This window comes from Chelonia mydas, chromosome 1 (genome assembly GCF_015237465.2).
Source record: "Chelonia mydas isolate rCheMyd1 chromosome 1, rCheMyd1.pri.v2, whole genome shotgun sequence".
Lineage (NCBI taxonomy): Eukaryota > Metazoa > Chordata > Testudines > Cheloniidae > Chelonia > Chelonia mydas.
This window is the reverse complement of record NC_057849.1, coordinates 117,635,914-117,651,199: the sequence shown is the minus strand read 5'-3', so window position 1 is coordinate 117,651,199 and position 15,286 is coordinate 117,635,914. Positions and strand designations below refer to the sequence as shown.

At 41.0% G+C, this 15,286-nt stretch overlaps 2 protein-coding genes across 9 annotated transcripts in view; one reads left to right on the top strand and one right to left on the bottom strand.

Annotated features, from left to right (window-relative positions):
* Positions 1–13: 13 nt before the first annotated feature.
* Positions 14–9,830, top strand: UNC50 (unc-50 inner nuclear membrane RNA binding protein). 3 transcript variants are annotated; one of them, XM_037898584.2, is made up of 6 exons: positions 14–139; positions 2,275–2,558; positions 5,213–5,333; positions 7,917–8,056; positions 8,141–8,242; positions 9,435–9,830. In XM_037898584.2, the coding sequence occupies exons 2-6, from the start codon at positions 2,279–2,281 to the stop codon at positions 9,569–9,571; spliced, it is 780 nt and encodes a 259-aa protein (XP_037754512.1). In that variant the 5' UTR covers positions 14–139; positions 2,275–2,278; the 3' UTR covers positions 9,572–9,830. The 3 variants fall into 3 exon arrangements, with proteins under 3 accessions (XP_037754512.1, XP_043393303.1, XP_043393294.1); XM_043537368.1 differs by lacking the exon at positions 14–139 and adding an exon at positions 558–578; XM_043537359.1 differs by lacking the exon at positions 14–139 and adding an exon at positions 688–1,839.
* Positions 9,831–11,129: 1,299 nt separating this feature from the next.
* MGAT4A (alpha-1,3-mannosyl-glycoprotein 4-beta-N-acetylglucosaminyltransferase A) overlaps positions 11,130–15,286 on the bottom strand; it is a 138,923-nt gene continuing 134,766 nt past the window's right edge. For all 6 annotated transcript variants that reach the window (XM_037898565.2, XM_037898579.2, XM_037898576.2 and 3 more), the window contains one exon: positions 11,130–15,261. In XM_037898565.2, the coding sequence (XP_037754493.1) occupies positions 15,235–15,261 (27 nt within the window). In that variant the 3' untranslated portion in view covers positions 11,130–15,234. The remainder of the gene's footprint in view (positions 15,262–15,286) is intronic.

Below are 15,286 nucleotides of genomic sequence, written 5' to 3'. Positions count from 1 at the left end.
GACGCAGGGTCACGAGCCGGGTCAGGGGGCGCGCGCCGTGCTACGTTGCCGGAAGCAGCTGGAATTTGCTGTGGGTGCGCGCGGCCCCGGGAGACCCTCGCGCTGTGTGTGGTTGGGAGGGGCGGGGCCGGAGCGGCAGGTGAGCGGGGCAGCTGCGGATGGCGTTCTTCCCTTGTGCTGCTGCGCGCGGCCCTTCCCCCGCCCGTCGGGTCCTCAAAGGAGGCGTCGCGCCTGGGAGCCGCCTCTGGGCCCGTGCCCCGGGCAGATGGTTGCCCGGGAGGCCGGAGCGGAGGCCGGCACCGCCCCCACCCCAGTGTCTCCCCCAGGGGGCAGCGCGCGCGCGGGGGGGGAAGGGACTTGAACCCGGGTCTCCCACCGGCCAGGAGCTGCCCGAACCGCTGGGCGCTGCGGCTGGCGGGGGCGGTGGGGGGGTGTCTCCCTCCGCGCTGCCGAAGCGGTTCCACTTTGCGGGGACGCTTAAATAGGCTCCGCCTGAGCGGGACTGTGTCGCCCAGCGTTAAGGGGGACTTGCTGGGTCTCCTTCCTCCTTAGTGGCCTCCTGGGTGGCCGCTGTGGAGGTGGGCCACTAGATGGCTTGGGTTGGTGTCTGAGGGGTCTCAGAGCATTTTCTCTCGCTCTCATGTTCAGGGTCTAACTGTCCCCGTGTTTGGGGTCAGGCAGAGAGTTCCCCCAGGTCAGATTAGCAGTGACTTCAGCGTTTGGGTTTTTTTTGCCTTCCCCTGCAGTGTGTGAGTGTGGGTCACTTGCTAGGATGATCTGGGTATATCTCAGTCACTCCCTGCCATTGCAGGGGCCTCAGGCATTGGTCCACCTCAGACTATGTGTACGCTACCGATCTTACAGTGGCATAACTGTACCACTAGAGCTGCGCTGCTGTAAGGTCTCCTGTGTAGCCGCCCTATGCTGGCGGCAGACAGCTCTCCTCCTGGCATAATTAAGCCACCCCAATGAGCATCTCACACCAACATAGCGCTGTCCACACTGGCTCTTGTCAGTGAAATGTATGTCAGTCGGGGGTGTGTTTTTTTCCCCCAGTCCACTTGTCTGACAGAAGTATTACGGACAAAAGTACTAGTGTAGATATACCCTTAGTCCCTCCTATTCTCTGCCTGTGACGACACATAGTCTAGTCTCCTGTGGGCAGTAATATTTTGGTAGTTGAGTTTAGTGTGGGATTCTGGGTGATGTTGGTGGCCTGTGATATACAGGAGGTCGAACTAGATTATCTGGTGGTCCTTGCAGGCCCTTAAACTATGACTGATATTCAGAGACCCGAGTTCAAGACCCTGTTGCAATAACTCTTTATTAATATAAAGTGGAACAGCTTCAACAGGACAGATTGAGAGACCCACCGAAGAATACCCAGCAATCAGAGGGCACTCATCTGAGACATGGGAAACCTGTGTTCTCCCCACCTCAGGCAAAGGGGGAAGTTTGAATACAGGGTTCCCACAGCCTGGGTAAATGCTCTGCCCACTGGGCTGAAGTTTATAAGGGGAGACTCACTCATCTTGTCTTCGTTTTGTTTTGTTTGTTGCAAGATAGAGCTTAGGTGGGGTTCATGGCTTTGAATCCCAAGCAAACAGAGGTGCCTCCCTCCAACCCAGAATTACATGCCTATATTTCTTTGAGGAGTGGGGCACACTGAATTTTTATCTGAAATAATTAAAATATAATGCAGTGTAAAATAGAACATCTTTAATAGTAAAAACATTCAAAGGCAATTGTAAAACTGTACATTTATACTTAGTGCTTGAAGAGTGCTTTGTTTCCAGAGCATTTTACAAAGATTGTCACAGCACCCCATGCAGTAGGCAGGTAATTATTTTTGTTATACATGGAAAGGGGAGGGACAGAGAGGTTACATAATTTGTCAAAGGCCACACAGTGAGTTGTTAGCAGATTGGAATTTTAATTTATGTGTTATTGGCACCAATCCTGGTGCGCAAGTTTCTAAACTATGCTATTTCAATACATTGTTTTTAGGCAGCAGAAAGGTGACTCAGTTAACATACATGGCCAAATTTTGAAAGGGGCTCACTCTAGCTTACAGTTTTGCACGTACAGTCTTGCTGGCACAAGTGGTAGTATTTAGCTAGCTACTTGCCTAATTACCCTTGCAAATCAGATTTAAATCTAAATGCCGTAATTAACTCTACATAATTTAAAACATTTCTAATTTTACATCTGCTGTCTATCATTTCTAAGATTATGTAAAATAAATTAGTTTTAACTTTAAAATCTTTTCTTCAGAAAAATGTTGCCGACCACTTCAGTTAGTTCCCAAAACCAGGGCAATGGTGCGTTAAACTCCAGGGATGCAGCGAGACATACAGCGGGTGCAAAACGCTACAAATACCTGAGGAGGCTCCTTCACTTCCGGCAGATGGACTTTGAGTTTGCTGTTTGGCAGATGCTCTACCTGTTCACTTCACCACAGAGAGTTTATAGAAACTTTCATTACCGGAAACAAACAAAGGACCAGTGGGCAAGAGATGATCCTGCTTTCTTGGTATTGCTGAGTATCTGGCTGTGTGGTGAGTGTCTATTTCCATGAACAGCAAAATTGAGGTGGGAAAAAGGAAGAATTGGGCATTAGCCTAAGATTAGGGAGGCCTGGGTTCAAGTCCTTGCTCTGCCACAGATCTTGTGTAACCTTGGTCAACTCACTTAGTCTCGCAGTCCTCACTTCCTCATCTGTAAAATTGTGTAAATAGTAGTTCCCACCCTTACATGGGTGTTGTGAGGATAAACACGTTAATTGTGACGTGCGCAGATACTATAGTGGTGGTGGCCATATAAATACCTAAGCTAGATAAGATCTTTCTCTTTTCAATAAAGTTGCAGGAATGTACCTTCACAGGGTTTTTTTCAGCACCCTGGGTTTTTGACTGTAGAGGCCTTTAATCAGAATGGAAAAGAAGCTGATGAGCTATCTACACTCAAAGGTTACAGTAACCATTTAGAAATTAGAGAACCAGGGTAAACCGCAGGGTCTAGCTGTATCTAGAATCCTCTAAAGACTCTTCTTTATGTTTGTTGTAATCAAGTCTTGTTTCTGTTCTGTGTTTCAAACTGTGTCGGTTTCAATAATTGTGTCATAGCAAAGACAACCAGAGGAATGAATGACTATTCTTTTTAAAAAAAAAATAGTTGAACATTTGGATGATTAGAAACTGGGATGTATTATTATGTGTATTACCTTGTCACATAAGCAGCCAAATTGTAGACTAGGATCATTGTGCTAGTCACTGTGCAAACACAGGAAAAAAAAGACAGTCCCTAATGTTGAACCCATTGCAGGCAAAGTACCCTTTACACAGGGCTCTGTCCTTGCTCCCCTTCTCATCTCCCTCTATACCTTATCTCTGGGTCATCTTATCTACAAACACAAATATGCTGATGGCTCACAGATCTACCATTCTGTCCAAACTAAAATCTTGGACTGTCTCTCTGACATCCCTCATGGATGTCTAGCTGCCAGCTCAAGCTAAGCATAGCTAAAACAGAGCTCCTATTCTGCAAACCCCCTCCCCCCCATACCTTCCTGCTACCTCCTTTCTTGATCACTGGACAAACCCCACCATCCTGCCTCTCACTCAGACCTGTAACCCAGACATTATCTTGACTCAGACATCTCGCTAGGTCATTACATCCAGGTTGTATCTAAGGATAGGTCTTTCTTATCCATCCATACAGCTAAGACTCTTGTCCAAGGTATCCTCATCTCATGTTTCAATTACTGTAACATCCTTCTCTCTGGCCTTGACAAATGCAGTCTTGCCCTACTCCTATCCATTCACAATGCAGCTGCGAGGATTATTTTCCTAGCCTGCGCTTTGACCACATCACCCCTCTCTTTGAATCCCTCCACTGGCTGCCTCTTCACTATCACATCAAACATAAGCTGCTTGTGTTCACTTTTGAGGCCCTTCATGGTTAGCCCCCAGTCTTACTGATCATCTCTTATTCGCTATCAACCTGTGGATGCTCACTTCCTTTCCTGCACTGCCAGCCTCCATTGCCTACTACACCACTGTTAAATTTTCAGACAGCGGCTTCATGCTTTCTCCCATGCTGACCCACACGCTTGGGAGGAATATTCCATAAGCATCAGCAAAGGAACGTCATTATCCACCTTCAAAGGCCTTCTCAAAACTCTCCTTTGCTGTGATGCCTACGCTACCCTTGGCAACAATTAGGCTGCTTGTATGCTGAGACCTCTGCCTATCATGCTCTCCAGTATTGTCTCATTGTTTCCTTGGAGACTCCGTCTGTCTTTATCTATTTGTTGTCTCTTGTCTGATACTTAAGATTGTAAGCCCTTTGGGGCAGAGACGCCCTTTTTGTACCGTACCTAGCACAGTGGGGTCGTGGTCCACAACTAGGACTCCTAAGTGCTTTGATAATACAAATACAGTGAACAAAGCCTCAGCGAGACACCGTGGACGTCGGCCATCACCAAGCAAAAGAAAATCTTTTGCATGTAAGCTTCAGGTCAAATTGTCTTTTAAAAGGCAACAGTGAAAATACTACACCCAGTCCATTTTTGACATGGCACAGTACCTGCAGTCGCTTCTGAAATTCTAATGTTCTTGCAGTTGGATGGGAAATATTTCCTAGATCCATATGTGTTTCATGGATGTTTTCCCAAAGCTGCCAAAGGAACTCCATAAGAATGTGTCTTATGTGTACTGCATTTTCATTCAACTAAAATGGACTGGAAATCTGAGTGGCAGTCTGAAGGACAGCTGAGTCTTCAGAGCCAGAAAACTATGCACTATCACGTGGTTTTGTTGTAACTGAAAGCAGTGTGTCTTCAGCTCTGCTTGTTGCTCTTACTCTGCACTTCTGCTTAACAAGGTATCTTCTTCATAAAAAGTTTAAAAATGTGAAATTAGTTCAGTGGCAGTGGTGCTGCCACACACTGAATCTAAGCCAACCACATTATACACAAGTGGTACGGTACGCAGCATTTGAATAGAAGAAGGGGCTGCCTTGCAGAAGATCTTAGGGGTGAGGCGGAATAAAGGGGAAAATGCTGAGATTTCAGGAGACCTCCAAAAAGTTAATCCCTGGAATGTCAAAGTTTGAGTGATTGGCATTGTTTGGTGATGTAGCATTTTTCCAGCTAGGAAGGATTAATTTCTCTTTTTTTCCCCTTCTCTCTCTCTCTTCCCCCTGCCCCCAGTTTCTACTATAGGATTTGGATTTGTGCTGGACATGGGATTTTTTCAAACGATAAAGCTACTTCTTTGGGTTGTGTTTATAGACTGTGTAGGCGTTGGCCTTCTAATAGCAACTTTAATGTGGTAAGTAAATAATTCCATCTAGAACTAAGTTAGGCATTGCTATAGGGCAGTTGACAGTTCCCTGCTGCTGAGGCATTGTACTTAAATCTGTAAGAATATGACTTTGCTCAGAAGAGAGGGCTAAGAGTTTTCATTGGCTGTGAATAGAGCACTATTGGGAAAGAGCATTAGAAAATACTTATTTTGCTTGATCTTTCTGCAAAAAAAAGGTCAATACTTAGAGGAAATTTATCAGTTGCACCTCTCAGTGCCTATTTTCCTGCTGAGTTGATCTTTATCAACAATGCTGGAGGGATCGAGACTTTTTTTTTTATTGCCTTTTGGGGCTTTTTTAATAAATCACGTGCTTGTAAACATGTAACAGATGAATTCTTGTGTTTAGTATTCTCAATGTTTAATGGCACAACATTGTAAAGTCAAGCCGCCCTTCTCGCTGAACTATTTTAACTATTGTTGTCACAAGTAATTCCGGAGGTGATTATAAGAGTTTACTTTATGCATTTGTCAGCTTCTCTGCTCCTGTGGTCACTGTCACTTTTGTCTCCTGCCATATTATGTATGCCACATCAGTATTATGCCCTGTGCTGGGCAGAGTTCATGTGCAGTAAGAGGATGTTTCCCAGTAACATAGCAGCAGTGTTTGCTCTTTCAGAGATGTGGGCAGGTTCTCCTGTTCCTCAAACCATTGCAGGAGCCTGGGATGCTTCCTTTTTACCCAAGCCCTTCCCTTTGGGACACCTGCACGGAGTGGTAGTAGCTTCCCTTCATTATTCCTGGTGCCCTGCATGGGATTGGGAGAGGAAGAGAACGAGCAAAAAGAACCGCACTCTTCTCGCGTCCCTGTACTTGACCTCTCCACTGAGCCACAGTAATAATGGAAGAGGTGCAGCAGAGAAGTTCTCCCTCCCTCTCCATGGGTGAGGGGAAACAGGCCCCTTTCTTCACTCCCCTCCCCTTCCTGCAGTCAATGGGAAGGACAAAGGGGAATCAAGGGACCTCATTAACTGCCCAGAGCTTAGTGCAGGGGTTCTTAGTGCAGGACTTTTGTACTGGTGACCCCTTTCACACAGCAAGCCTCTGAGTGCAACCCCCCCCTTATACATTAAAAACACTTTTTAAATATATTTCACACCATTGTAAATGCTGGAGGTAAAGCAGGGTTTGGGGTGGAGGCTGACAACTCGTGACCCCCCCATGTAATAACCTTGCGACCCCCTGATGGGTCCCGACCCCCAGGCAGAGTGAGTAAAGAGCCCTTCCTACTTCCTGTGCCTTTATACAGATATAGTGTTCCAATTCTAAGAACCTTGTCAGGGTAGTGAGGGCCAAGAATCTCCCTGCAGACACAGGAGACTTTTCCAGTACTTTAGGGTATCACCCGATGGGGCAATAGTTGAGAATATGTCGAATGCTGGTTCCTCTGCAGAATTTGGCCTCTGAGGGAAACAGCTGAGAACAGTGGTAAGACTTTCCTGTCAGAGGAGACAAACAGCAGAGACAATCTCTTGCCTTCAGTTGCTTCTTCGAGGCACACGCACAGGAAGGGCTCAGTTCTCACACATGCTCTTTTCTCTGCTGCTTGCATGGTTCACTTGAAGCAGCAGGGAGGTGGGGAAAAAGGCAGGGAAGCTGTTGTCAAAAACGTAAAGGAAATCAGGGGCACTTCAAATAACTGATTTCTTAGTGAAAATGACATTTTAAAGTAGAGTGCCCTTGAAAAAGAGAGATTCAATATTTCATTCAAAAATGTCTTTGGAAGTTTGTTGATCGTGCGAGGAACGTTCTGCTCTTATTCCAGGTGTAAGCCCAAAATGTATGATCAAATTCTTTGCTCTTTACTCAGGTTTTAATTAGGCAAAATTTCCATAGACTTCAGTGGAAGTTTGCCTGAGAAAATTAGGCTAAGCTATGGATTTGGTCCATAAGCTCAAGACCAGAAACCATGTTTGGCCTGCTTTGTTTTTGGGTGCAGCAAGTAAGTTCGTACCCATATTTTTAAGTATTTTGTTGCCTTTTTTGGTGAAGGTGAGGCATTTATTAAATGAGGTAACCGGTGTGCCTTCTGTCTCTAAAATTAAATGCAACTGAGAGATTTTTGTAACACAGGAAATGTGAAGATTTAGGATATAGCCAGCCTTTTGGGAAGTGAGTGGATGGGCCAACTGAAAGACAGTGCTTCTTCAGTATCCTGTAATGACACCAGCAGTCTTTGCTCTCCTGTGCACAACGTTTGCACTTTCTACTTAGCATCAAAGAATGTGACTACTGCTGAGAGAGAAAAAGGCTAACAAAAGGCTAGTCTGCGCTGTCTTTTTGAGGAAATACTCACCTTTGCTTAGGCTACTATGTTTTATTCACGCATTAGGGAAATAATTTTCAGTCAGCCGAGGTTGGCAATTATGCAGAAACATTTGAAAGGATTGAATTTATGAATTAAATGGTAAAGACTTGAGGGTTTTTCCTGTATGTGACTTCATTACTTTAACTATAGGTGGAATGTCAAGTCAGCATTATAACTTCAAGAAACATGAAAGTGTGAAATTGTTTCACAACTTATTCCTTTTGAATTTTTTTTCCAATTAGGTTTATTTCTAATAAGTACTTGGTAAAGCGACAGAGCAGAGACTATGATGTGGAATGGGGATATGCCTTTGATGTTCATCTGAATGCTTTCTATCCACTTCTAGTCATTTTGCATTTTATCCAACTGTTTTTCATCAATTGTAAGTAGAACACCCTTTTTAATGCTTTTTGCCCTGGTGCTGGGCCTCATGCAGGTAACAGAGCAACTGTCTTCTCTTTTACAGATGTTATCTCAACAGCCTCATTCATGGGATATTTTGTTGGGAATACAGTGTGGCTGATTGCAATTGGTTATTATATCTACGTAACATTTCTAGGGTACAGTGGTAAGTAATTTCAAAAGCTTTTATTAATTAGGCAACTGACTATAGGAAAACCAACAAGCCTTGACCTAGTAAGCTACTTTAATTTATGAACTCATAGGTTTGAAATGATCATCTCAAATGCAGAAGTAGGAGAAGAATTCAATGCTGATTTATTTTTAAGCTATCCTTCCTAGATAGATGTCTTGCAGTCTTCACTGTCTAATGAAGCAATTCCGCTTGCTCCATTCTGTTAAATTTTTTCTGAACATAACTTTTCCCATTCCCTTCCAAACCCAATACTGCCTCTGTCCTTTGTGGTTGGAGTTATTATTTGTAATCCTTTGCCAAGAATGCTAGGTACACCCTTATCTAAATGTCCAAACTGGGTTAAAAAGTTTATACCTAAAGGACTTGTCCGTTTATGTTGTGGTGTTAAAACACTCTTTGCACAGAAGATATTGGAACTTATTGATGCTCGCCATTGTGTTGTACTATAATCCAGTTAATATACTGCTTCAACCCTCAAGACCCTTAAATTAGTTTTGGACTCCCAGATTGACTAGAGAGGAGGGTAGTAATGCATCAAAATCATTGAGCAGGTTGGCTGTACTAATGTATGCAGACCTATCTCAATTACTCCTCTACTCTGATAGAAGCTATTCTGTATCTGGGCTAAGGGCTGCAGAATAAGCATGGCAGGGATGATAAACAGGCACCTAGTTTTAACCAAGCTGTTAAGAAATTGATGAAATGCTAACAGTCTCTCCCCAGGGTCCTTCTAGATCAGGGATTGGCAACCTTTGACATGTGGCCTGCCAAGGTAAGCCCCTGGCGGGCTGGGCTGGTTTGTTTACCTGCTGTGGCTGCAGGTTTGGCCAATCACAGCTCCTCCTGGCTGTGGTTCACTGTTCCAGGCCAATGGGGGCTGCAGGAAGTGGTGCAGGCTGAGGGATGTGCTGGCTGCCACTTCCCACAGCCCCCACTGGCCTGGAATAGCGAACTGCGGCCAGTGGAAGCTGCAATTGGCCAAACCTGCAGATGCAGCAGGTAAACAAATCGGCCCAGCCCATTATGGGGCTTCCCCGGGTGGGCCTTGTGCCAAATGTTGCTGATCTGTGTTCTAGATGTAAGAGTTTATGGGTTTGGTTTATTAATACAACTAATTGCTGGTTTTAAATTTTGTACTCTAATCATAATTGTATTTCTTTTCTAGCATTGCCATTTTTGAAGAACACAGTTATCCTTTTGTATCCATTTGCACTCTTAATTCTGCTATATGTGCTCTCATTAGCACTGGGATGGAACTTCACCAAGACACTTTGTACTTTCTATGAATTCAGAGTGAAATAAAAACAGGACTTCATATTTCTCTGTGTATTTTGTCTTAGCTGCTGACAGTATGAACATCTAAGATCTCTTGTTGTAAATGGTTGTAAATTTTCTTTGTAGATAAGTGTAAAAAGCTTGACCTGTCTATTGCAATTTTTAATGATTAAAATATTTACAAACAGTAAATGTTAGTAATTCTGTATGAATACTTTTGCAGTACATTCCTCAAGATAAACTATCTGTACATTTTTGTAATAAATCTAACTATGAATAAGTTGAATAGCATAATTCTCACTGTTAATGTTTTTTAATGGGATAAGTTCTGTATTTTAGTGGAACAAATAGATGGAGGCTAGTTATTTTAAAGCTGCAGTGCTTGGTTTATTATTGTGTGGTTCTCAGGCTTAATGCTTCTACAGTTTAGCTACACTAATAATGCCTGACTGCTGCTCAGAGTCACATGTTCTAGCTACATGTCAATATTATGTGGGCTATTGTCCTACAGTGCATCAGCTGCTCCAAGCAGTTAGAGTCAGCTGCTGAAATTGGGCCCACTTCTATAGACTCAAAGGTACAGCTATGACCCCCACACCTGTATGGTAGGGATACTAAGACCCAGGTGATACCTCCCCTGCCATACAGCCTTGGGGCAAAAAAATGTAGACAATCAGCATGAGACTTCAGCCCCTAGGAGCAAAAGCACCCAACCACCAGGACCACTGGCCATTCAGAACATTCTAGAATTTTGCATTAACTATTTTTGTTCTATGCTGATTGGCTGTTTGCTCCAACCATGTCCCTTCATTTCACCCATACCACTCTCTCCCCCACCCTTTCCAGTATCTAGTCCTAAACACAAACTCCTCAAAAGTGTGGAACTGACACAACTGTTTACTACATTGTTCACCCTTTGGCTTGTCTATTTAGAGTGTAAGCTTTTAGGAACAGGGACTGTCTACTACCATGTTTGTACAGAGCCTAGCCCAGTGGTACTATTGTGAAAAAGTTTAGTCGTCGTTATTACAAACTTAAATTCTTGGCCAGCACTGAGGTTTTTGTATGTGTCACTTCTTATTGAAGAACAGCCACTGTTGTTCAATATAGAAGGCTCTACAGTACTTAATACATGGCATTTAAAGTACTGTATTCAATCCCTATTTAACATGCCTTTTGACTGTTTGAAATTTGGACTGAACACCTTGGGTCTCTTGGGGACAGAAGTAATCTCTCTCAGCTTATGTAAGAACTACAGAATTTTTTTTAAAGCCTTTATTTCAAATATACATGGATAGCTGTGGCACATAGAAACATTGATGAAAGGCACAGTTGACATGACCCATACCAGGTTTTCAAAGATAGCAGCAGGTTTTAAACAAATCTAACCAATTTATAAAATCTATTACAGCAGGGACTGATTAACAAAAAGGTGGGGGAAAATGTACAGAACAAGTTTTGCCAGAAAATAATGTTTCAGGATCTAACAGTACTAGATTCTACAAGGCAAGAGTACAAACTGACACCCCCCTCCCCTGCCCAAAAAAAACCCCTGAAAATGAAGATGGCAATTTTGCAAAAGCAGTGCTCAGTATCAAACTCAGGCACCAGGTTTTAATTTCAAAAAGGATATTTTTAAACAGGAAACTAGTTACAATACAACTTCAATATTTGATCTTTTATAGAAAAAAAATAATACATTTAGCTTAAAATACCAAATCTGCTGGCAGTTCATTTTACAGTCGTGTATCAGCCTTGAAGAGAATGCACTCCAAGTCATCTATTGAAATCTTAGCAAACACTGAGCAACAAAGAAAAAATTACCATTTCAACAAGTAAAGCATAATACTTTTGATCCTGGGGAGGCTGGGAATTCCTGTTGTGACCTGCTGTACACTGGCACAAAGGGAGAGCTCCTGACCTGCAGGCAGCCACCAATTAACACTTTTTTTTAAAAAAAACAACCACCCTTTCTTACTTCATAGGAACATTTAGCACCAGTGATGATCATCATGCCAGCTACCATTAAAGTCAACAGTAATGATGTTTTGCAATTAGGAGCTTGATCCTGCACCAATAAAATTAGTGGGAGCAGGATGACTCCCAGTCATGTAAAGATATCAAAGTTTGTCCCCTTGAAACAAAGTTTCATAGTTCTCAACATTAAGCTACCTAGAGTTCTAGCTCACTGCTTACAGCAGAAAACACAAGAGAACGCTGAAATCTAAAACTTAAGCAAACACTTGATTTCATGAAACAATGGTCTTGAAATGAATTTGTATTCTTGTTTCCAGAGGAAAGCACAGATTAGAAGCACATGTATTGTAATGTACACAATGTAAATTAATACTGTATTCCTTTTGGAGCAGATATTTCAAACAAAAAAAAAGGAATTACTGAAGAAATTTTATACTTGCTTATGGGAAAAATGAAGGAAAAAGTACAAAATTGTCTAGTCTTGCCAAAAGACTAAACGTGATCCCTCAACATACTCAAAGGTATACGTATTGCATATTATAAGGCAGAAGTACAAAATCATTCTGCCTTAAATTTAGCCAGTATCTTATCTCAAAAAAAACAAGGAGTACTTGTGACACCCCTCCTCCTTTTTGCTGATACAGATTAACAAGGCTACCATTCTGAAACCTATCTTATCTTATCTCAGACTTGCAATGGACCCTAATGATTTTCTAGTTTAAATTTTTAAAAGGCTGAGAAAAGCAGTGATGGGATGAGAATTCTAATCTGGTCCATAACTACTATACCTGCCTTGAGCTTTGCCAAACCACCATGGCTAGCAGGAAAAAAATCATTACATTTATCCCTATGAGTGTAAATAGTCAAATAATGCAATTAATGCAAATAAATTAAGTTTGGGTACCGAAGAGAGCAGAAAGCCTGTAGAAGCTTGTTCAGAGGGGGGATTGTTTTCATTCCTGGGGGAATATTTTGACATGAGGCCAAATCTTTCTGACATCACTCACACAAAAAGTCTTCAGCAGGACTATTCACTTAGTAAGCCAAACAGGATTTCATTATGAATAGGCCAAATCTTTGTAATTGCTGTGGGCCCTGCTAAAGGTCATTGTTAAAAAAGAAAGCCAGTATTTTAAGAAAAAGCTTTAATTGGCATAAAATCTGGGGATTTAAACTCAATTTGATCAGAAAATTAAGGTATCTGGAAATGCCAGCTGCTCGAAAAAAGACCTACATTTCCTTAAGCTATAACATCTATCATCTATAGTTTCTGGCTGACATAATGCACATAAGTAGATTTGGAGTGTCTATTAATCAAAAAATTATGGAGGAATGCAATACAGAAACTGGCTAATGTCCAGCAATATTTGAAATACTCTTATTCGGCCATATAGAGGTGGATCTCCAAAAAGGAGAGCAGACCACTTCGGAGTGATTTGTGAATCAGAATTTTTGAGAATTTAGAGTCTAAAACAATGGTGTGTAGAGAGAGAGAGAATTTTCTTTAAACAATAACAACACAAGCTAAATTTTCTCCACCCCTACCGTCTTCTAATTTAAGGAACAAACTCTCAGGAAATCAATGGAATTGTACCTGATTACATCAGGTCTGAATCTACAAAACCTGCTCCCTAAATGATTTATAATAAATTCACTTCTACTGTTGTGGCACATTCATTTACTAAGAGTGCAATCTGTCATAGCGTCCCAGGGTATTTCTGGGTCCTGCTAGTAAGATCTAACAAAACAGAATATAAATTCATCCTTTTAAAAAAATCAGTTTATCATCAAGAAGATAATGGATGATAATTGACAAATTTCAGTTCAATATTTTGACTGCTAGAAAAAAGTTCTTCAAAAAAAAAATATAGGGTAGAGCTAACAAAAAAACAACACAAAAATGCGATCAGTTTGGGGTGAGTTTCTACACATTTAGAGATATTGTTAGGAGTTTCTTATATGTTGAACATTGCTTTAGGAACAGCTGGGCTGACAGAATAAACCCATAAGAAGACACTGCTCAGAGGAAAGGCACCTAGCAATGGTATTGGTAAATTTATTATAAATCATTTTAACTTCATGGAACAATAAGACAACAGTTGGCGTTGCTTGTTATGTTCAGAAACATATATCTGACTCAAAAATTAAGTAATGATATAATTTAAATTATTGGCATCATTCGCAGATACAATTGGGGGAAAACTAAACCCAAATAATTTCTCAGATCTATGCTGAGATGTGATGAAAAAATTACTAGATTTTAATGAACTGTTAAATGGCATTACATGTTATGAACAGTGCTGTAGCAGCACAAAGAGCTCACACTGTCTGGGCTGCTCATCAGTTAAACAAGCATTGTTCTTTTCCTTGAAGCGCAAAAGGCAGGAAACTGACTTTGGGCCTGATTCTATTAAAATCAGTGGAAGTCTTTTAATTGATTCCCATGGAAGTTGGACATGACTCACCCTTTAAAAAAAAATCACCCACTACAACATGTAAGTAAGGTAAATACTAAAATAAAAACATTTAAAGAGAGACCTCTAATGAGGTTAATTACAAGTGTCTAATTACTATTATTTTCCTGATAAAAATATCATGTAGGATTGTAGTCATTCAAGGTACTGAACAGAATTCGTATGTCTGGACATGTGAGACAAGATTCAAAATTTATAGCACAAAGATAGGGAATGCTCTTCTACACAGAGAATGAATTCATTCGGTTTAAGAACTGTCTACAAAGTTTTTAAAAAGTGATAGCTTGGTATCGAAATCTCCCTCTAAAATGTGATGGATTAAATTTAAAATCACTGCAGATTTAGCACTTACGTTATACTGAAATATTAAGATACTTCAACATGCTTTTTATGTGGCTATGCTCTGTAATCAGTGGAATATGGTAGCCCCCAAGAATAATGTTCTTCAGAACTCTGGCAATTAAGGCATGCTTATGCTTTGAACAATATCTTACAGATTTTGTGGTACAAAAGTACTTAATTTAGAAACTCAATTTAGTTTTCTTAGAATGGCAGTATAGCTGAAATATGGTATTAATTTTTTATGTTGTTTGCAGTTGCAAAGAAAAATGTAGAAAGATAATTTAAGCTAGATAATCCATAAAAAAACCTATATCAATTTAAAATTTTACTGCATAAAAATATGTACTTTTCAAATTTTAATAAATTAAATATCCCTAATGTTTTTAATATATATCTATATCTATATATCTGTATCTAGATATAGATATAAATATATCCTGATAATCTATAAAAGAGGGTTTTGTTATAGCAAAATAAATGGAACCCCGAGAGTACCCCCCTTCATAAAATTTATTTAATTATATTTTTTCATCTTCAAGAAATGTAATAATATGTACAACTTCTCCGTATTACTATACTATCAAAATAGTACGGATTAAGAGTAGCAGGCTTCGGCAACCATAAGATGGTAAAGTCATGTAAAAATGGATGACAACTTGGATCTCAGATGAACGTTATCAGTGTGGAGCATCAGTTTCTGGATGGATATGACAGGCAGGGTTACTTACAATCTTCTCATCTACAGTAGATTTCACAAGAGGTAGAGTTCGAGTGAAAAATAAAAGACAACTGGAATAAGGTGCATGCTCAGTATTTTCAATTTTTGACTGTTAAAGATGTAGGATATTATAGGAAACGTTTGAAAAGATTTTCTCTTTTCCTCCAAACAGATTTTGATCAGGTTGTGACTTTTTTAATGTGAATCTAAAATGAAGAATTGAGGGAAAAA